The sequence below is a fragment of the Alexandromys fortis genome, unplaced genomic scaffold (genome assembly GCF_014885135.2).
Source record: "Alexandromys fortis isolate MF-2015 unplaced genomic scaffold, M_Fortis_MF-2015_v1.1 scaffold_10, whole genome shotgun sequence".
In the NCBI taxonomy this organism is placed as follows: domain Eukaryota; kingdom Metazoa; phylum Chordata; class Mammalia; order Rodentia; family Cricetidae; genus Alexandromys; species Alexandromys fortis.
The window spans coordinates 16834588-16856441 of record NW_026067895.1 but is presented as its reverse complement, the minus strand read 5'-3'; the positions used below and the strand labels follow the sequence as shown (position 1 = coordinate 16856441).

General features: G+C 36.8%; 1 protein-coding gene across 1 annotated transcript in view; it reads right to left on the bottom strand.

Moving 5' to 3' along the window:
* Nucleotides 1-3813: 3813 nt before the first annotated feature.
* Pten (phosphatase and tensin homolog) overlaps nucleotides 3814-21854 on the bottom strand; it is a 49393-nt gene continuing 31352 nt past the window's right edge. The window contains exons 3-6 of the mRNA XM_050160972.1: nucleotides 16959-17100; nucleotides 11542-11708; nucleotides 9341-9565; nucleotides 3814-7572 (exon numbers count right to left, since the gene is read on the bottom strand). Of these exons, the coding sequence (XP_050016929.1) occupies nucleotides 7387-7572; nucleotides 9341-9565; nucleotides 11542-11708; nucleotides 16959-17001 (621 nt within the window). The 5' untranslated portion in view covers nucleotides 17002-17100 and the 3' untranslated portion in view covers nucleotides 3814-7386. The remainder of the gene's footprint in view (nucleotides 7573-9340; nucleotides 9566-11541; nucleotides 11709-16958; nucleotides 17101-21854) is intronic.

Genomic DNA, 21854 nt, shown 5'->3' with positions numbered 1-21854 from the left:
TATATATACATACACAGTACCAGGCCATAAATCTCACCCATTTCCTGAATAGCTCAAAATTCACATCATTTTCCATAAGCAAATCATAAATGACATGACCCTACAGCGTTAGTGTTTAAGGTCATAATGAACTTTTCAAAACACAAAGAAAAATACTAAAGAAAAGTTAACTCTGAGAAGAGGAACCAATCATTTAAATAAGATTTACCAAATCAATTTAGACAACAGGATGGTTATAAATTCTCCTTAGCTATACTAAAAATTTTCAAACTCAAGATGTCAGTCTGAAGTTTTGTGGAGGCTTCTGAGTGCAAATTGCCTCAGTCTACTGAAATTGCAGACTCCTGCTGAATCCATCCCCTAATAACCCATCCAACACTGCAATCACCCCACCTTTAGCTGACACATTTCCCCAAATGTACCTATTAGCCTCTGTCTGGGCTCTTCAGTCTGCTTCTCTGGCTAGAATGCAAAGCTCACAGACAGGAAATTGCTCTTCACCCAGGTGCACACTGAGCACCCAGAATAATGCCGCCTGACAAACCTCAGTAGCTATTTCTCAAAAATGTTTGGATGTCTCGCATTTTGTTAATTGAACCAGGTAACCTAAATACGTTGGGTTTTATTATTAAATCCCTTTGTTGCTCAAGAAACCTAAGGTTTTTGAAGCACGTTAGAATAAACAACACTTTAGTGGTGTACTAACCCAAAATAGTAACATGATTGTTTCTCAGTGGGGCTAAGAGTCTGAAGGGGGGTGAAGGAGGAACTTTGAGTTCTACTCCATGTAGTATTCTTAAGAAGTGTATGTATCTCATGCAGTATCTCATGGCTGACAGAGCCATGGCATACAATAAGACATACTTCAAGTCACTGCAACGAAGAAAGAATGGATAGTACAGGGATTTCTCACTGCCTTTACTAGGACGTGTCTCAGTACTTTGTGACTGCTGCACTGGAATGAACTAGTAAACAGGATGTCTTGGAACTGAGGGGATGGAAATGCAGGGGTGCCCATAGAATGTCAGAGATCCGCACAGTGGAGCATATGCATGCATCCTGAGCTTCCCAGCACAGCCCACAGCCTCTAGGTAGTTTACGAGTCTAAACTCTTCACCAGAAGGACAGGATGTGCCTCTTTTACTCAATAACATTCCAAATACCTGTTATTCACAGCAGGGTGTTAAAACTCGTTGGATGAATAAAAAGCTAAGAAACAAATCATCAAAAATAATGAACCTTTTTAATTGTTTAAAGGAAAAATATTCTCCACAGGAAGGTATTTCTAGTCTTATGTCCATTGGTAGCCAAACGGAACTTCATAAGAAAACACTTCCACAACTCCAACTTTGGTTTAATGTACAACTTTGATATATCTTATTAATGCACACATCAAGAAGCTACTAACAAATTCATTAATATTCAATATTATCCAAGATTAACATTTTATTACAATGAACTGCAAAATCTCAGTGGGAAAATTTTGCTTGAACCAAATTTCATCTCTATTCTAGCACTTCCAAAGCTAGTTCTCCCATACACACCCCACAAACACACACACACACACATAAATGTGCACACCTGCAAACTCAGTAGAGAATGGGGGTAATTTAATGGAGACAGAAAATAGATACTAAGATGATATTTGTAAATGTAGGAGTATCATTTAGACAACTGCACAAAACAGGCAGAAAAATCTCAAAGGCATACATGACAGCCAGTAAGTGAACACATTTAAACATTAAGAGTTTTACTGTAAGCTCAAACACACGCCTTGCTCTATTCTACATAAATCTAACCATTGTGACAGAGATCCCACATATGAGAAGACATAAATTATTTTTAAATCTTAAAAAACAAAAAATATAAATCCTTATTAAACACTTCATTTAAAAATATGCAGCTTTATTTTAAAATGCAATATGCTCAAAAATGGCAGTTAATGTCTCCCGTATACGTTAAGTTTCTTGATACACATTTTCTTATAAATTATAAAATGCTTTCAGCTAAATGGTTCATGAAAATTCTCAAATGACTGTCAAGAGTTTGTTATAAGCCCATCACAACACTAAATATTCAGAGCTAAAAGGTAACAATTTGTGAACTATTAAGATTCTCGTGTGATGCAAGTCACAGGAGCACACGTATAAAGACAGCTGAGTGGTAAATCAGTAGTAGTTCTTGCTTTTATTTAGGGGACAAGATTAGACACGAATTTGCTCCAAACCGAACAACCGTTTGCAAACTCCAAGAGGAAGAGAGTGATAAAGGTCGCTGCCCATCAGTGCTTCACACACCCTGCTTTAAGATGGTTCTCGAAGAGAAATATCCACATTAAGGTTGCTAGGCTAAACCAATAGAACAGTTGTGCTTACTTATTCACCACCTCACGCCAACGATAAACATTCAGGTAGACCCACAGAACTGGAACGTCTCTAATGCACATATCCCATACCTGCTGCGTTAAAAAGTGACCCAATCCATTGGGTGTCCATTTCCTAAAAACTAAGCTAAAGGCTTTGGAGACATACACAGTACAGAATTAAGTTTTAAACAGAAAATGTACATGAATAAACAAAAAAAAAGATTGTTTAGTCACTAAACTATATTTCATAATACGGGGTGTGTCTCCAAGGGCAAGGGAACTGTGATGATGTTATGTCAGGAAAGAGTTCTCAGAATAGCTAAATTAAGAGAAAGAGGCCTGTTCTTAATGACACCGTCCTCCTGTCTTCACATTGTAAGTGTTTAAAGTTACCCATCCACATCCTGATACCTGTTCAACGATGGAAAAACAGAAATAGTATATAACCATAAAAATGTGTTCTAACATTAAAAGAATTATACCAGAAGACTTCCTGTTGCAATGTAATTCCATAGGAAAATCAGCCTCTGTGGCTGATTTCCATTACCCTGTGGGTGGGACTTTAGGTACTGCTCTCTGCACCAGATCAGACCGGGTACTGCTGTTTCCATTCAGCAACATTTCTCTCTGCCCTAGCATAGCACTGTTAAGTAAACGCTACGTGCAAGCCATTTAAGACGATGCTTTAGATGTATCACAAATTAACAAAATATGAAATAACTAAAAGTTTCATGTTAGCAGTTAATTAACTGGAATTATGGGTCTTGATTTTTTTGGGGAGCCTTTCAGAAGCCTGCATGTTAAACACTGGTGATTTTTAAATTCTCAATGGAAATGGTGATGGCATTCACTGAACCAAGTTAGTTCAAATTACAGTAGAATGGGGATATGATCTAAAAGCAAAACACCAGGAAACTGGTATTCAAACATCAAACACCTTATAAATCAAAATACCTTTATATTCAAGTTTTAACCCATATGCACTACCTAAGAAATCTAAAGAAAATGTGTGAATTCATTCAATCTTCAAATCTCTTTACATAATTACATGTTACTCAATTTACTTTTTAAAAAAGTCAGAGAAACTATAAACTTTATATAACATTAAAATTCCACAGTGGCATGAATGGTCTGCTTCCTTTTAAAACATCTGTACAAACTACACTGTCACTAATGATCTTACTGTCCGCTGAAAGGCTCTGCCTTGTTCTTTAACCTTTAACAGTATTAGAAACGAGATTATATTTGAGCCCACTATTCCAAACATCTTCCTATGGGGCAGGTCCTGATGAAGCCTCCCATGTGCTGATAGCCAACTGCTGAGTTAGACAACAGAAAGCCACAGAACAGACCCAGACAGTAAGCCCATGGGGGGAAGAGGGGAAATACCTATCTTCAGACATCTGGTTTTATAAAACAGAAATAAGCACTGTTTTTTTTAAAAAAAAAAAAAAAAAAAAAAACTTTAACTTTTTCAAGATTAATATATTCCTTACTGTGCCTGGAATAATTTGTGACGTGATGACTAACTCAGGCTCTAAGTGCTTCTCTTAGCCACGAGTAGACAGATAGGAGTCTACTCCCGAGATGACAAAAGGCATGCTTTTCTAATAGTTGGCTATGAAGAACACTGAGGAGGGGGAAAAAACTGAAAAACCTACAGGAACTTTGCAATCGTATTTGGCTGCCCATTACTAAACATTTCAATGGGTTTAAGTAATTTGAATTATAAATACTCTCATTTAATAAAACAGCCACACAATGACAAGAATGAGACTTTAATCAGCTTTCAGTGGAGTTTATAACACTAAGATAAAGGGTTGTTAACAAACACAGTAACAAATGGACATCTGATTGGCATGAGGCATTATCCTGTACACGTCATACTTGTGTATCCTCAGTGCATAGCATTTACACACAGAGCCACTGCTGCACAGCACAAGAGTATCTGAAGAGGCTGAATCGGAGTAAGGCTGTTTTACAGACTCAGTTTTTTAGTATATATATTCTATATGAAAACAGATTGAACTTTTGAACTGGCAGGTAGAAGGCAACTCTGCCAAATACTACAGTAAAAGCCCCCAGTTTAGTGCACAGTTCCACCCCCTTCCATCTGCATGCATGACACATTAACAGTATTTAAAGGTAAACGAGGCACTTTGTGGCAACCACAGCCATCGTTATGAACATATTGCACAAATTTTCTAGAACTAAACATGTAACTTGTAACCTACTTTTATTTTTAAAGCTGAAACATTTGATGCTGCCGGTAAACTCCACTTACGTTTATAACCTGTGCCACAGCAAAGAATGGTGATGTTACTGAATTCAACTACCCTTTTACAATTATGGCAAAAATGTCCACGAGGAATTACAGAGGACTTGGGATGGCACAGGGCCCAACTGTAAGCCTTCTTAAAAGATGGTGCCTTCAAGTCATTTCAGACACATAAGCTGCTGCACACCCAGCAAGTCTAAGAGAGCATTCCAGAAACACGGGAGAGATTACCTACAGAATGCATTTCAGGCTAATCGTGAATACTGTCATAAATAAAGTTTTAATTAGGACTCAAAAACCTTTCAGTCATAGCAATTCTTGTCAAATTCTATGGGGATGGTAACTGAAATAAAGGAAGGAGAGTATGTATAATATATATTTATATATATAATATATATATAATGCCATTTTTCCATTTCCAATGACTACACCATAAAATGTAAGCAAGGCTTCTCAAAAACACTGAAACATTCAAAATCAAAACCCTCATTCAGACCTTCACATTCCAAAGGAAAAATATTAACAGTGCAACAGCCCATTGTAATGTCATTATTCATGACCTGGCCCTCTGTGTTACATATTGGAACAATACAAGTTATAGTTTAGCATGCTGTGCCCAAAACTAACAAAGAACAGTGTTTATCACTATCTCCAAAACACTAATAGCTGCTTTTCATTTTAGTCACCACTTCAGCTTTTAGGAAACACAAGGTGGCATACAAATTTCAATGGTGAGAGTTTAGGAAAAGTTGTCTCTGACTTTATCACTTTATCAACAGTCAATCGATATTCATGTATCAATGTTTAAATATAAATGTGTAAATCCTAAGAGCTTTGTTACAATTTTAAAAATTTTATTGGTTGAATGAAACTGATGAGGTATGGAAAATACATCAACATTATTTTCTAAGAATATTTTAGATGACGTTCTGCCTAATCTACTTACCATCAAACTATAAATGCTTCTCTGGTGGGTCCTACACAATCTGTACTTGTAAATTAACTAGGTCAGACCACAGCTAGTGAACAATTTCAGCACCAATATGTTATTGAAAATGGGACTTCACACCATTAAGAAATATAATGGCTGGATATTCAAATGTCAAGGTCAAGGTCTAATTTGAAAGACACCAAATTCCCAGAAAAAAAATCCTTTTTAATAGTATCTTCACATTACCATTACAATAGTAGTTGTACTCTTGCTTTAAATTGTATGCAGTCTGGGCATATCCAACATATAATGATATTTAAAGAAGTAAAATTGAAGCCTTAATCCCAACTCTACACTATAAAGAAGTGACTCAACACTGCACATTAAAAAAAGATCTACTCTTTCAATAGCAAGTCGATAAAGCATCTGCAGGACAATTTCTACTGAAAAACTTAAATGCCTTATTATTCGTGCAGTGCTGAAAATTTACTGCAACTCTAATTTCCTTTTTAACACAAACAATGACTTTTTAATATACACATTATATGTATTCAGTATTCAAGTAAAATTCCCTAACAGTTAATGACATTTAAAAAATGTGCAAAACTGCAAAACTCATTGTAATAGAATGTGTAAGGTCAAAAGGGTGGGGCATCTGACGACTACTGGACTGAGTAAGTGCATCATCCTCTTTATAGAAAAAACTGCTTACTGTTGAATCTCAAATTGAAATTTCCTGTGAAGAATTACAAAATATTTTATATTGAACGAGGAAAAGAAACTGGCAGCCAGCACATGAAGCATCCACAGTAGGTGTATGATTGAAAACTAATAAAAAGATGTGAGTTGTTGACTGATGTAGGTACTAACAGCATCTGACTTTTAGCATTGGCCTTGATTACAGAGATGGAGAGTCATTACAACTGAGAAAGCATACTGAATAAATCATTGTCAATTTTTCTGTTTCCAGCCCATTCTTTGTTGATAGCCTCCACATTTGTATGGTTAAGTCATTGTTGCTGTGTCTCTTATCTATGACCACGTTATTTTCATATCCCTTCATTTGTAGATTCTTAAGATGCTGTAGAAGGTTCATTCCTGTACCCCAATACAAATTTAATCGCTCTAGCTGCCTTTTCTAGCACCAATAATGCTCTTAAAAATGCACAAACAACAAGCAGTGACAGCGGCCAATTTCTTGGATGTCCAGATTAGTAACTGTAGCATGCTAAAGAAAGGTGTTTGTAAGTAGCTGGAGATGGTATATGGTCCAGAGCCCAGCTAAAAATATGCCTTTCTGAGCATTTCCTCCATTCCCTCAACCCAAGAACATGCATTAGAATGTAGCAAAATCCTGTAGAAACTTCTCCTAGCCAACTGCAGACTTATCTGTTGCCACAAGTGCAAGGGGGTAGGACGTGAACCTGGGAATCAGAGCTCTTCAGCCACTTCAGCTGGTGACAGAAAATAAAAGGAAAAACTCCTACGTATACACATCAGTCTGTCTCCACTTTTTATAAAACTGGAATAAAATGGGAAAGTGCCATTTTTATTTATCCTAATTGAATTTTAAATGTCCTTTTGACACAAAAAGGTATATACATGACACAGCTACACAAGCTTTTTCAACTGGACAACAAGTGTCAAACCCTGTGGATGTATAGGGTAAAACAAGATTGGTCAGGAAGAGAGAATTGTTCCTATAACTGCAATCTGACACAATGTCCTATTGCCATTAAAAAAAAAAAAAAGGTCCATTTCAGTTTATTCAAGTTTTTTTTCATGGTATTTATCCCTCTTGATAAAAAAAAATCAGACTTTTGTAATTTGTGAATGCTGATCTTCATCAAAAGGTTCATTCTCTGGATCAGAGTCAGTGGTGTCAGAGTATCTATAGTGATCAGGTTCATTGTCACTAACATCTGGTGTCACAGAAGTTGAACTGCTAGCCTCTGGATTTGATGGCTCCTCTACTGTTTTTGTAAAGTATAATTTCACCTAGAGAAAGAAAGTGTAAGATGAAAATGAACAATTAAGATGAGTTTTATATTAGCAAAGGCATTTGTTTTTTACAAATTCACTTGAGAGGACTATAACAAACTTGCTTTTCAAATGACCTTAACGCCTAAAGAAACACAAGCTATATAATTCTAGAAAAGAAATGCAAAATGAAACCTCAGGAATTTACCAAATACATTTTCAGTCCAAAATTCAATTTACAAATGCTTAAGTTTCGAACGTGTTTCTCTTTCTATCTCTGCCTGAGACAACTCTATATTAGTAACACTACACAAACATGGGTTGATAATATGTTCAAGATCTATTAGCCCCAAAATCTGCACCTAAATAGAGAATGGATGAAGCTAACAGAGACCACACAGTGGTCCAAAGAGTGGGTCAGTAGTCTTTACACACATGGCTGCAGTAAACTTATTAAGTATTTCCATTTTAAAGGAAAAGAAACAAAGACCCAGGAGACCAGGCAACATGTTAACGGACAGTACCTGGTGCAGACAGGAGGCTGGATTTAAACCAGATCTTTATCTGTAGCTTCTCTCCCGTTATCTAAGTCATTATATATAAACTTTCTTACAACCAACATTGGCTTTAAGCTCCCCCTTCCAAGAATTTTACTAATTTTATCACTCCTTTCTGCCACGTCTTTAGAGCATGTAACCACTACCTCTCGTCTACACTAACTTGCTGCCAATGAGCTCACTTCCCCACTCATCCCCCCTCTTCTTTCCTTCTTCCTAGTTTCCTACCCAGTCTCATTTAAGGAAGTTAACTGAATATTTAAAGGCAAACTCAGATTACATCTTTTCTATACTGAACACTCCATATCATCACAACAAAACTGGTTTCCTTGGGACTCGCTTTCACTAAAACTGACTTTGTCCACTCCAATCTATCAAGCTCATTCCTGCCTAGGATTCTTGCATCTACTCTTCCTTTTCCCAAACTGTTGCAAGTCTGCCCAGTTCATTCAGACCTCTCTTTACATATCAGGCCATCTTTGCCAGTTCTATGTTTCATTGTACTTACCTTGATTTATGTGTTCAGTAACAAAGAAAATAGCTTTTGTGTACAATAACTTTTTATTTTATATACTTTATTTTTAAGGATTATTTCTGTAGTACTTGGTGTTGAACTCAGGGCATCGCCCATGCTAGTTAGGCAAGCACCTGAGGTGCATTGCCAGAGAAATATTAAGACAGTAAAACTAGAAAGAAATACATTTAAAAGAAAGTGGTGACGCAGGAGGAATGCCAGTTCAAGTCCAACCTGCGTCTACACAGCAAGACCCTATCTAAAAAAAACAGAAAGCAGAAAAATGGTTGACAGAAATATAAATTTATAGAAAGGAAATTAAAACCTGGGTATTCTATAGGAAACTTAAACTGGAGATTCAAAGACTGAATATTATTTTCACTTGACACATATAATTACCTATCTCTACTTTAAGTATGACGAGTACTATTATGTTTATAACCTATGGTTACGTTTGTTACATGCAAATGAAACAAATACAACAGAATTAAAAACAGAGAAGGGAAAGGCTGAAGTGAGGAGGGGAGGAAGAAAAGAGGAAGAAGGAGCACAAACACATAGAGCAATAAAGAGAAAAGACGAGGCAAGCCTGTGGGAATGCTCCAAATAGAAGAGCAGTAACACATGATTAGTTTGAAATGAGCAAAGCCAAGTTCTCCAGCTACACACTTAGGATAAAACATATGCTCCCACCCCAAAAATGACTTTAACTGACCTTAAAATTTGGAGAAAAGTATCGGTTGGCCTTGTCTTTGTTTGCTTTGTCAAGATCATTTTTTGTTAAGGTGAGTACGAGGTACTCTTTGTCGTTCTCAGCACGCTCTATACTGCAAATACTGTCAATTTCCTGATCACAAAGACTTCCATTCTCCACTTTTTCTGATGTTTCCTCTGGTCCTGGTATGAAGAACGTATTTACCCAAAAGTGAAACATTTTGTCCTAAGAAAGGAAAAAAGTATTTGTTTCACTTATTTAAAAACGTATCACAAATAGTCAACATAATAAACCACACAAAAGCCAGTATTCTAAGTGAAGGCAAACAACTTATGGAATGTCACATTCTTATTCACTAAGTCTTCTTCACTCAAATTTCAGATGAAAATATAATCAATCGTGTACATCTGGTAACTTGCTTTTATGTTAAAACTCTAAAAATATTTTCTATTCTAATACTGGATTTTAAAAATGTTTTGAATTTATGTGATTTAGAGAGAAGCAAAGTTCAGATGTCTTAGCAACAGAAGTCTAAGAAGGTTAGTACCAACTCCCTAAGGAAATTTAGCAACTGCATTTTTGCCTAGATATACATATGTGCACTCTGTGCATGCCTGGTACCCATAGAGCCCAGAAAGGAATTCAGATCCCCTGGGAATGGAGTTACAGATGACTGTAAGCCAATTTATAAGTGCTGGGGACGAAACCTCGGTCCTTTAAAAGAATAGCCAGTCCTTCTAACTGCTGAGCTATTTCTCCAGTCCATGATAAGCCTTTTTACAACCTTATTGGTCTCAGTTATTTTAGCAAAGTTGTTAACTTAGCAATTATATTTTACTTAGAAAAAAAAGGTATTATTATTTAAACTTCCAAAATGTAGCTCATTGGTGTGTACTAATTTTCTGAAATTGTTTTTATTTAAATCAAAACAGGAACATAACTTAGTCAGGAAAATCTAAAATAAATGCAAATTTATGTAAAGTAATCTAAGATATACAAATATAAATATCCAATCTTCAGTTTCATATACATAAGTGTGCGACTGAGATCTGAAGTAAAGAATAGCACATGCCTAAAAATACAAGGAAATGGTGAATTAAGCATTAAAAGACAATATAAAGCCAAGTGTGCTGGTACGCCCATAATCACAACACTTGGGAGGTTAAGGCAAAAGCACTGCAACCTGGGCTACTTAGTTCCAGGCCAGCCTGAGCTACAAAGTGAGAACCTATCTCCAAACATACAAACAAACACTAACAAAAAGAAAATCAGTGGGAAAAATGTACACACACACAATTTTACATGAACCAGAATTTTATAAGAAGTAGGAGGAGAAACCAGAGCCTTCTAATTATCTGATTTTTGAAATATTGGCTTACACCTATTGTAGTCTCAAAAACAAAATCAAGCAAACAGTAACTCAAAGATACCGAGATAAACTTAGCTTTTCCCCCTTTATTAGAGGTAGAAAATGAGTCTATGATAAAAATATTAATTTGGTATGTTTGTGATTTTTCTCTTTTAACTACTTAGATTCTAGAAAACAGAACCATTTCTCCCGATAAATCAATTAATATTGACAAGTTTTACAGTAAGTGAAATTTCCTTCAATTGCTTGTAAAAAAAAAAAAATCTAAAGATTGAGAAGATGAACCCCCTTTCTGGAAATACACTGTCCTGCGTGTTTCACAGGCGTCACTTCTACTAGCTAAAGCTTCTACACTTTAGAAGCATTTTAAATGTTCACGATACTCCAAACTGAGGATATTACAGCTGAGTATTGGCCTTCTCTTAAGAGTATCCCAAGCCTCAGTAATTCTGAACATAGATGTCTTAGTATTAGTATTTTTCTTTTTTTTTTTATTTACTTCTTTGTTGTCATTTCTTTCAACTAAGTAATACTGACTAAACTCTCGGCGAATCTGGGGAAACAAATGTAAAATAGTCCAGTCTTGATAAACATAAACCCAAATGGGCAAAACTCAGCTTGCATCATTGCATAATATCACAGAACAAACCCAAAACAAAAACACACAAAGGTACTGCTTAAGCATGTCTCATCAGTACCACAGATGTCTGCAAATCTAACAAGAAACCCATTAGAGCTCAGTGGACAGTGAAGAAATACTGTACTTTTTTAAAAAAAAGGCCTGAGGTCACTAAGGATGGCTATTTCTACCCAACAGAAGTGAAGCACAAACCTTTTTGAGCATCTTGTTCTGTTTATGGAAGAACTCTACTTTGATGTCACCGCACACAGGCAACGGCTGAGGGAACTCAAAGTACATGAACTTGTCCTCCCGCCGTGTGGGTCCTGAATTGGAGGAGTAGATCTTCACCTTTAGCTGGCAGACCACAAACTGAGGATCTACATGGTTAAATACACATATGATCATTTCACAATAAACGCCTTTAACACTTAGATGATCAGAAACTATTTTAATGATAAAGTAACAGAAGTAAACATAAAATGATAATTCTTCATATCAACTGCTGATCTAAAACACATTAACAGAAATAAATTGCATTAAAAACAAAACCACTCATTCCAAATAAGGATCGCTCCACTTTGAACCTTTATGTAAAGTTCTATTACAGATAAAAAATCAATTGCTACTTCTTAAATAGTAAGTCCCAAGACTAGACTTTAACAACATATTAATATCAAAGCTTTATATTAACATTAGGCAAAAGATCCACCATAAATTACCTTAAGCATAAAATAATTTAAACAACGTCCTAGGACTTTTGTAACTGTATAAAGGGAATATAACAAGAAAATTTAAATAAACTGTACAACATAAGCCTAAGCATTTATAATTTATAAATATAAAATAGTCATCATTCTTTTGACCTCTATCCCACGTATTTAATATTTTGTTTTATTAATTCCTTGAGAATTTCATATATGCATGCAAAGTACTTTGATCTAATTCACTTCCCACCTCTCCCTCTAACTCTTTCTGGATGCACAACCAAGTTTCCTCCTGAACTTCATGTTTTCTGTCTTTTTGGTTGAAACCCACGGAGCCCAATTTGTGCTGCCCACTCACATGGGGTGGTAGCCTACATTTATTTTAAAGGTATGGAAACTCACAATCATGACAAAAAGAAAGGAAACTATCCTACATGTCCACAGGAAATGCAGCAGGCGCCAAGGGAAAACTACAGCAGGGCTCTCCTTCCCTCTAAGCACTGCTTTTTTATCAACAATTATTTGGTTCCAATTCAGGTCTATTTTAGAATTACTGCCTAAGTTCAACTTCTCATCATCAAATCATCACGATTTGATTAGCAACTCACAAAAGATGGTTATAGATGTGGAAAGGAAAAGATGCTTTTGTTGTTTTGTGGGTTTTTTTTTCTTGTTTGGTTTATTTTGGCTTGGTTTTTTGAAACAGGTTTTCACTGTGCAGCCCTGGCTGTCATGGAGCTTATTTGTAGATGAGACTGATCCAAACTCACAGAAATCCATCTGCCTCTGCCTCCTGAGTGTTAGGATGAAAGGTGTGTACCACCATTGCCTGGCCTTTTATTTCTAAGATGTACTCAAATTCATTTATAGACAGAGAGAAACAGGACATTAGTATGTTCAAATGAGAAGATTTGTATGTAGACATGTGGCATAAAAATATCAATACCAACCAAAGGTGCTATTTCTTTCAAGATGAGACTTTTTTTTAAATCAATGTGACGAATGACTGAGAAAATGCAAAAGTCAAACCAATCAATCTAAGTGAAATTTCTAACTTAATAAACACACAGAGTCTCCATATTTAACATATAAAAGCAATAACACAGCAATCATCTCATAGAAAACAGGACCCTTAACAAAGCATATGGGGTTATTCTAACATGGATTTACAAGACATTTATCAGAAAAGCAAAGAAGCCAAGCCACTAGAGAGCTTTTACCTTTATAAAATCTTTAGACTGAAAGAGAGCGAGTTCCTGTCTCATCCCACCTTATATTCCTCTCTAGTTTTGGGATTAAAGGTGTGTACCAATACCCCAGGCCTCTCTAACTAGTATAGCTGCTGGTATTAAAGGTGTGTTCAGCCACTGCCTGGCCTGTATGGTTGATTAATGTGGCTGCTTTAAACTGATCTTAAGGCAAGCTTTATTTATTAAAACACAAATAATATACCATTATAGCATGTAAGACCCTGGTCTCTACTGTGTGTGTGCATGAGTGCACCGCGTGCATTGAGGAGGAGGGCTGTTGAGCGATTTTTAACTCAGTATCTGTGGTAGTTTGAATAAGGATGGCGCCCAGAGGCTCATATATTTCAGTGCTTAGTCACAAGGGAATGGTACTACTTGAGAGGAATTAGGAGGTGTGGCCTTGAAGTAGGTGTGCCCTTGTTGGAGAAAGTATGTCACTGGGGAGAAGCTTTGGCTTTCAAAAGCTCAACCCAAGTCCAGTGTCTCTGCTCTTCCTGCTGCCTGCATATCCATATGTAGAACACTCAGCTATTTCTCCAGCACCATGTCTGCCTGAATACTGCCATGCTGGTAATGGACTAAACCTCTAAAACTGTAGGCAAGCCCCAATTAAATGCTTTAAGACTTGCCATGGTCATGGTGTCTTTTCACAGAAGTAGAACACTGACTAAGGAGAGTGTCCTTTAGCTGTCATGTACAATAAAACAGTATAAAGTTTTTAAAGAAATGAATAAATAAAGCATTTCCTAAAGCCACTAAGAAAAAAAATCTCTGGTATAATATGAGTTTCACATTGGGATGAAGTCCTAAGACCAAAACTCTAATACTATTAAAGTTCTTTTGACTTCTAACCTACACATTTGAAACACAACATTTGATATGTTAATTATGTTCTAAAGAAATGACAAGATCTAGAACCAGTAAACAAAGATGAAAAGTACACTTTCCTGGGGAGAGTGTGTCCCAACAGAAAAGTACACTGATCTTCCTTATTAATATTTACAACCCATACACTAAAACTTTCCTTCACTTAGAAACACCAAGACAATAATCAAGAAAGAAAAATGCTGCCAGCTCCTGGTAACTGCAGAAGATACTTTAGTTTTCATTACTAGTTTTATCTGTTTCACAACACTGTCTCTTTTTCTTGAACCTTGCTCCTCCCCTTTCTCAGTCTTCACCCTTTCCTACATTAACAACATACTCAACCAAAAGGCTAAATTTCTATCTTGTTCCTGATGTTTCTCCCAAACAAATATGACCTCTCACCTAGACTTGTATCTATGCTCATATCCACCAACGATCTAAACACTGAGCATCTTCTGCACAGCCTTGTGCTTTCCAGTCCTAGTCAAGTACTGCACCCAAGACAAACCTCCAGCCCCACTGCACGTCTTCCCATGAAGAACTTGTTTTCATTAGATTTAAAACAACTTTAAAGCCAAAGCGATAATATTTATGGCTCCAAATTTCAAATGTACTTTTCATCTTTCTGTGAATCATCCACCTAACTAAGATCAAAAACTTTAACAAAAATCTCTGGATATACACAGCCAAAGAAAACCAAACAAAGCCCATTTCATTGCTCTAGAAACATCTGGCAAGCCACATAGCTGGTTTTACTCCCCCAACCACTAGCACAACATTCTATAGAAAACACGACTGTCCTTAAAACATGGCTATAATCCCTAAAAATCACCATGAAATCAACACTCAAGATCCTGTAACAGTCACACCTCCGCTTCTTGTCCAGCTTGTTTCCTGCCGCTGTGCTTCAAGTCAACCTACTTCCCACTGCCTGCAACATTTCCTTCAGACTTCACGCCAATCTGAGCTGTACATGCTTTCCAATTGGCAGACCTTTCCCATGAAATTAACAGCTTCCAAAACCTTTTATGAACATAGCATTTATAATTTATAGACACCACCATGAGCAGTACTTTAATATATCTTCAATATACAGTATTAAATCCCAGCACATAAATAGGTAATTAGAAAATTTAAAAGAAATTAAGTAGTCAATAATTTTAAGTCTAGAGAGGTAAAAACAATATTGTGAAACCAAAAGATAACAAAACAGTGTTTAATAACAGACAGGCAAACAGGCAAAGTAGAACTGACTTCAGTAAGATTCAGGAGTCTAAGTACCTAATAATATTTTTTTTTTTTTGAGACAGGGTTTCCCAGCCTGTTCCTGGTCATGGAGCCTGTCCTGGAACTTGCTCTGTTACTCTGTAGACCAGGCTAGCCTTGAACTCACAGAAATCCACCTGCCTGTCCTGGAATTAAAGGTGTGAACCACCACTGCCTGGCTCCTAAAATGACCTCTGCAGCACTCATTTGATTCTTATACTGATACATAAACCATAGGAAGAGCATTAAGTTTTAACCTTTCTCCTTTTTTCTATGAATCTGGTAATATTCCTAGGTCAAGTCCACTGTGCCTTGTACACAGGTTTTTTTAAATTATACTGATATGATTAGTGACATTCCTTAGAACTTTCCAACAAGCTATATTAATAAATCTGGAACCTCTGATAAAGTTGTCACACACATGGTAATCAGACCCATCAGACAAAGATAGATGACTTCTAGAAATTAATGTTCTCCATATAAATTATTTTAGAGAGAACAAATTAATTTACCTAAATAAATTAGCTTAAAGCTAAAAACTAAAATCACTAACAAATTGCAAAGCATCTATAAAATAAGGAATTCTAATAAGTGACATCTATCTGAAACTATGGTATTACGTTGTAGTTACAAATAGTATAAAATATGACTGACTACTCCCAGGTGACATTCAGTGTCAAAACACTGTTATAGAACAAGAGATGATGCAGCAGCCTGGTCTTCTGGGGCTGCATAAAATTCCTCCATCTAGTTTCCATATACATCCCACCCATACATTCTCCTTCATTAAACAACTGCCATGGGTCCAGGTATTGATTGGGCTTCCTAATCCTAGAGTTATGTTGCTAAGAACTCTAGTCATGAACAAAAGGCAAAGAGAACAAGATCAAAATGATCGCGGTGGGTTGATACAAGGTAAAAGAGGGATCACAGGAGATAGCAATGTCATGACAGTACTTATCAAGGGAGGGTCAGAATCCAGGATCTCTTCATTTTACTAACAAGCAAACTCAGCAAGGCAGATGACATGGCCAGCTCACTGGCCAAGGGCTGGAACCAAGAGCTAAACCCAGGTTTTCTGACTCACACACCCTTACTCTTTGTAAGGCTTTTTGTAAGTACTCTTTGTAAGGAGGTTGCTGCAGTGGCTTCTCTCTTCCATCACCGTGACTGTAAACATTTGTCTCCCTCAGATGGGCTTGGTTCCTGCCTCAAGACCAGTAAATTGGTGATCCCACTGCAACTTTCACGCTGGCCTCTAAGAGTATCCTTCAATTACTTGGTCAGAAGGGAGATTGTAGTTGGCGGTTATAATACACAACATTTCTCCCATAAATGTAATTCTCTTCAAGAACACTAAAACTCACCATTCTTAGCTTTCTTAGCCCAGTGAACTGAACCACTTGAACTAATTAATTCCAACACTTCAGAAATAGAGTCTCCTGAGTAAGCTTTAGCCAGGTATGTTTATTTCTAAATTTTTTACATACGCATTTTGGTATTTCCAGCACACAGAAGCACGAGAATTTGGAGCACTTACTGCAAGTCCCGCCACTGAACATCGGAATAGTTTCAAACATCATCTTGTGAAACAGCAGCGCCACTGGTCTGTAATCCAGGTGGTTCTTTAGCAGGTAGCTGTAATAGTATACATAGCGCCTCTGACTGGGGATAGTTACTCCCTGGTGGGCAGGAAAAGAAAAAAGGGAAATCAAATTTAAAAGAAAAATTTCAGTAAAGTTACTACACTAAATTGCTATGATAACTGGATTATTCCAAAGTTTCTCTAAGTGACTACACTCAATTCTAACTCAATATTAGAATCAATGAAAGCAACAGGAAAAGAAAGGAAAATATCAGCCATTCTTAAAAATGCACTGATTAAACACCTCATTTGTTCAAAGATTAAATACTGCTTTGATCTATGAACCCAATAACCAGAGGCCACTGCATATCTAAAGTAACAGCCAACGGCCTCTGTACTATAGCTGTTTTTATACCCAAGGTTCCTCACAAAGATGGACTCATTAGGCACATAGTTCTTCACAAAGCTGCTTTCCTACTTTCTTAGCAAGAGCATACCAGAATCAGCACACTAGAGAGAAATGTGCTGCCTTTACTGCAGCAGAACATGAGTCTGACCTTGGAGCCCAACAAAGAACACGCAGCTGAATAATAGCTGCAACAACCTGTTGGCAGAGGTACTAAAGGCTTATCTTTATGTACACTGTGAAGATGTGTCTTTGCCAAGGCACCTTCTGATTTGGTTTAATAAAAGAGCTGACTATCGAATAGCTAGGCAGGAATTTCAGGGCAGAGAAGGTGCTGGGAAGAAGGACAGAGCTGTTAGGAGATGCACAGAGGAAGCATGACATGTAGAAGATGAGGTAAAAAACCATGAGGCACGTGGCAGTACACAAATTAATAGAAATGGGTTGACTTAAGTTGTAAGAAGGAGCTAGTTAGTAACAAGCCTACGCTATCAGTCGTGCATTTATAATTAAGATTATAATTTGTAATCTCTGTGTGGTTATTTGGGAGCTGGCCAGCAGTCCAGATGAAAAATTCCACCTACACTAAAGGGCATTCCTATGCTAGCCAATCCTTAAAGAAATTAGGGAAGCATGAAATGGCTTAGAAAAAAATGAGGTGAATGTTTAAAAGATGTAAGTCATATGATATTTAAAAGGGGACCTTACCCAGGTATGGTGCCCCACACCTGTAATCCTACCACAGAAGAATCTGAGACAGGATTACTATGAAGTTCAAACTAGGACTACTTAGTAAGTTCTAGACCAGGCAGAAGTACATAAAATAATCCACCCCCCCAACACACAATCATATACTATCTGAGATGGTTCAATCAATAAGGTACTGGCCTTGCAAGCATGAAAGACCCAGAACTCATGTATGTATGTATGAATGTATGTATGTATGTATGTATAAGAATAAGTGTGTGTGTACACACACACACACATTTATATACACACACTTAGTTTTCCTAACATTTATTTTATACATGCAAGTGTTGCCTACACACACACACACACACACACACACACACACACACACACGCCATGGGTATGCTCGGTGCCCACAGAAACCAGAATCATTGGAACCCATGAAACTAGAGTTACAGATGGTTAAGAAGCACCATGTGCAAAAAAGAAAAAAAAATCTCTTGTTTTTTGAAATGTTGTTTCTCTTTATTTTTCTTTTTAAAAATACTTTAAAGTCACAAATATTAACTCTAAGGAGTATCCCTAAAGTTTAAAAAAAAATTTAATTTAATGTAAACTGCACATTAGAGCACTTTATTTATGCAAGTTCAGCACACAAGTTGCCACTGACAATTATGGAGGTAAAAGATAGCACAGCACCAGGCAGTAGTGGTGCACACCTTTCACCCCAGCACTCAGGAGGTAAAGGCAGGCAGATCTCTGTGTACTGGAGGCCAGCCTGGTCTACAGAGTGAGTTTCCGGACAGAGCTGTTAACACAGAGAAAACCTCTTTTTGGGGGGGGGGGGGTGGAGAGGAGATAGCATAGCAAGCAAGTTAAGGGAAGAGTAGACAGGAGATAGATGAAGACCATAACTGCTGCTGCTGTTTTAACAACATAAACTTCTAAACCATATAAATTTACTTCTAGTCAAAAGATTAAATCAAAAAACTTTAAGTTGTAAAAAGCATGTGGTAGCACATGTCTGCAATTCTAGCTCTTGGAAAGTAGAGGCATTCAGGTCAAAGTTAACCGAGGCCACATAATGAGACTCCCACCACAAAAACTTTAAATAAATTAACTAAAAGAAACCAAATGCATGTCAATAAGACCACGTTGTCAAGTTAGTAGCTGATGAGGTTCAGATGATATTTTTCTCTTGATCTCTATTTTTGCTGCACATTTGTATACAGCAATAAATGGTTCTCTATATTTTAGGTTTCCTCAAGTGATGGGTAGGATGCTGATAACACCGGCATTTACATGCTTGGTCCTTTAGAAAAGATCCAATGGACCGGTAAACAATACACAAATCAGCTGCAGTGTGTGACCACGCACACCCATTGCTGGAAGGCAGTAGTGATGCACAGAGAAGGCCTGCACCATGCCAAGGCCTTAGGCAGCAATAGGAGGCTGGAGTTCCATGCACCAGCTAGGATTTCAAATACCTCGCTACATGCAAGTATAATAGGAGACAAAACTCCATTTACACTATTCATCTTTGATTCTCACACATCTATTCAGTTATCAAAGTCCAGATTTGGCCCTAACAACCACTCACACTAGTTCTGGCTTTCTAGTCAGTGTTTTGATTACTAACCCAAGTCATTTGCTGTTTCCCCATTTCAATCACTTTTTATCTTTATTTTCTACTGGTTAATCTTAATGTGAATGTATCTTTCTTCAATGGCTCAAAAATTAAGAAAATGGTTTTACATTTCCATAAGGACTTGAATTAAACTTTAAACTGCAGTTCTACTCAACTGTCCTCAAGAATGAGGTAATCAGTTTCTACTTTCAAGGCTTGTGGGAAGGATTATTACTTTCTGCACAGTATCCATGTCTTGCTTTGTGCCTCCTCTGAGTATATTCAAGAATTTAAATAGTTCTCTAACTTTTTATTTTAATTTTCTAGCTTTTGCTTAATGTATTTGATTCCATTTGGCACATGAGTTCATAAATGCTAAGTGTCCATGTGGAGTATTTCCTATATTTACGTAAAGTGACATCTTTGATTAGTTTTATGATATATAATATATATAATTATATATACAATTATATGTAATGCTATTCAGACACTGAAGACCTGTCATCTGCTTTGGAAATTTACATTTTCTTAGTTTATGTTTCATTGATTAATTTTAAGCATTGGCTATTTAATGTTAATTTCTTTTTTTCTTTTGGTTTTTCAAGACAGGACTTTTCTTGTAGCCCTAGCTGTACTGGAACTCTCTCTGTAGACCAGGTTGACCTTGTATTCTTAGACATCAGCCTGTCTCTACCTCCTAAGTGCTGGGATTAAAGGTATGTGCCACCAGGCCGGGTTGACTCTTGAAAAACAGATTTAAGAACTACAGGCCAGGCGGTGGTGGCGCACGCCTTTTATTTCAGCACTTGGGAGGCAGAGGCAGGTGGATCTCTGTGAGTTCATGCCCAGCCTGGTCTACAAAGTGAGTTCCAGGACAGCCAGGACTGTTGAACAGAGAAACCCTGTCTCAAAAAAACCAACCAAACAAACAAAAGAGTATGAATTACAAACAGTTTTTAGATATGTAATACTGTCATAAGACTACTATGCTAGATTAGCATATCACAACACAATATGTAATATATGTTTATCTTCCATGCATTTAGTCTAGATCATCTTCTCCAAGATAAATTTACAACTTGGATTTTTTTTAAGCACTTTCTATTTGAACAAACTTTTCCAGTGAACTGGCAAACATTTTCCATGTCTAAACTTATTAATAATGTAAATTCTTCAATCTAAAAGTATTTGCTTGAAAGGGGAGATTGGCATTTCTGAATGAACAAAATAAATCACAAGGCAGTAATTCAATAAGAAATGTGGTTCTTATAGCTTGGATATTATTGTTATAACACAAAATAGTAATTATTGTAGCTACTTTCTAATATTCAAAATCGATTTCTATCATTCTCATAACATTGCAAGGTATATATTATCACTTATTTATTTATTTATTTATTTAGAGACAGGGTTTCTTTGTAGCTTTGGAGCCTGTCCTGGAACTAGATCTGGTAGACCAGGCTGGCCTCGAACTCACAGAGATCCGCCTGCCTCTGCCTCCCAAGTGCTGGGATTAAAGGCGTGCGCCACCACCGCCCAGCCACATATTATTTTTAAGACAGGGTCTCATTTAAGACTCTGGCCTCAGAGTGGTTATCCTACTGCCTCAACCCCCAAATAGCTGAGATTACATGCCTTTTTAACACCATAGCTAATCATGATAGTCTCGATACCCCCCACACCAAGGCAGAACTAGCCTCAATCATGCTGCAGTATCTCACGATGACTTTGAACTCCTGATCCTCCTGTCTCTATCTCCCAAGTGCTGGGATTACCCAAATATATCCCTTGTTGCCTCTATTTTAATAAATATTTTTAACATGCTACACATGCTAAAAACTTGCTCAAAACCAATATCTGAATCTCCATGACTCAGACTTGGGAGGCAGAGGCAGGTCGATGATCTCTGAATTTGAGGCCAGCCTGGTCTACAAAGTGAGTTCCAGGACAGTCAGGACTGTTACACAGAGAAAGCTTGTCTTGAAAGACAAACAAACAAAACAAAACAAAAACAAAAAATAAATTAATTAATTAAAATATCAACTATACAAGTAAATAATTTCCAGGGAAATGGAGTAATATATTTGTTTTGTTTGACTGAATAAAAGATAAGAGTCTTTGTTCTCTT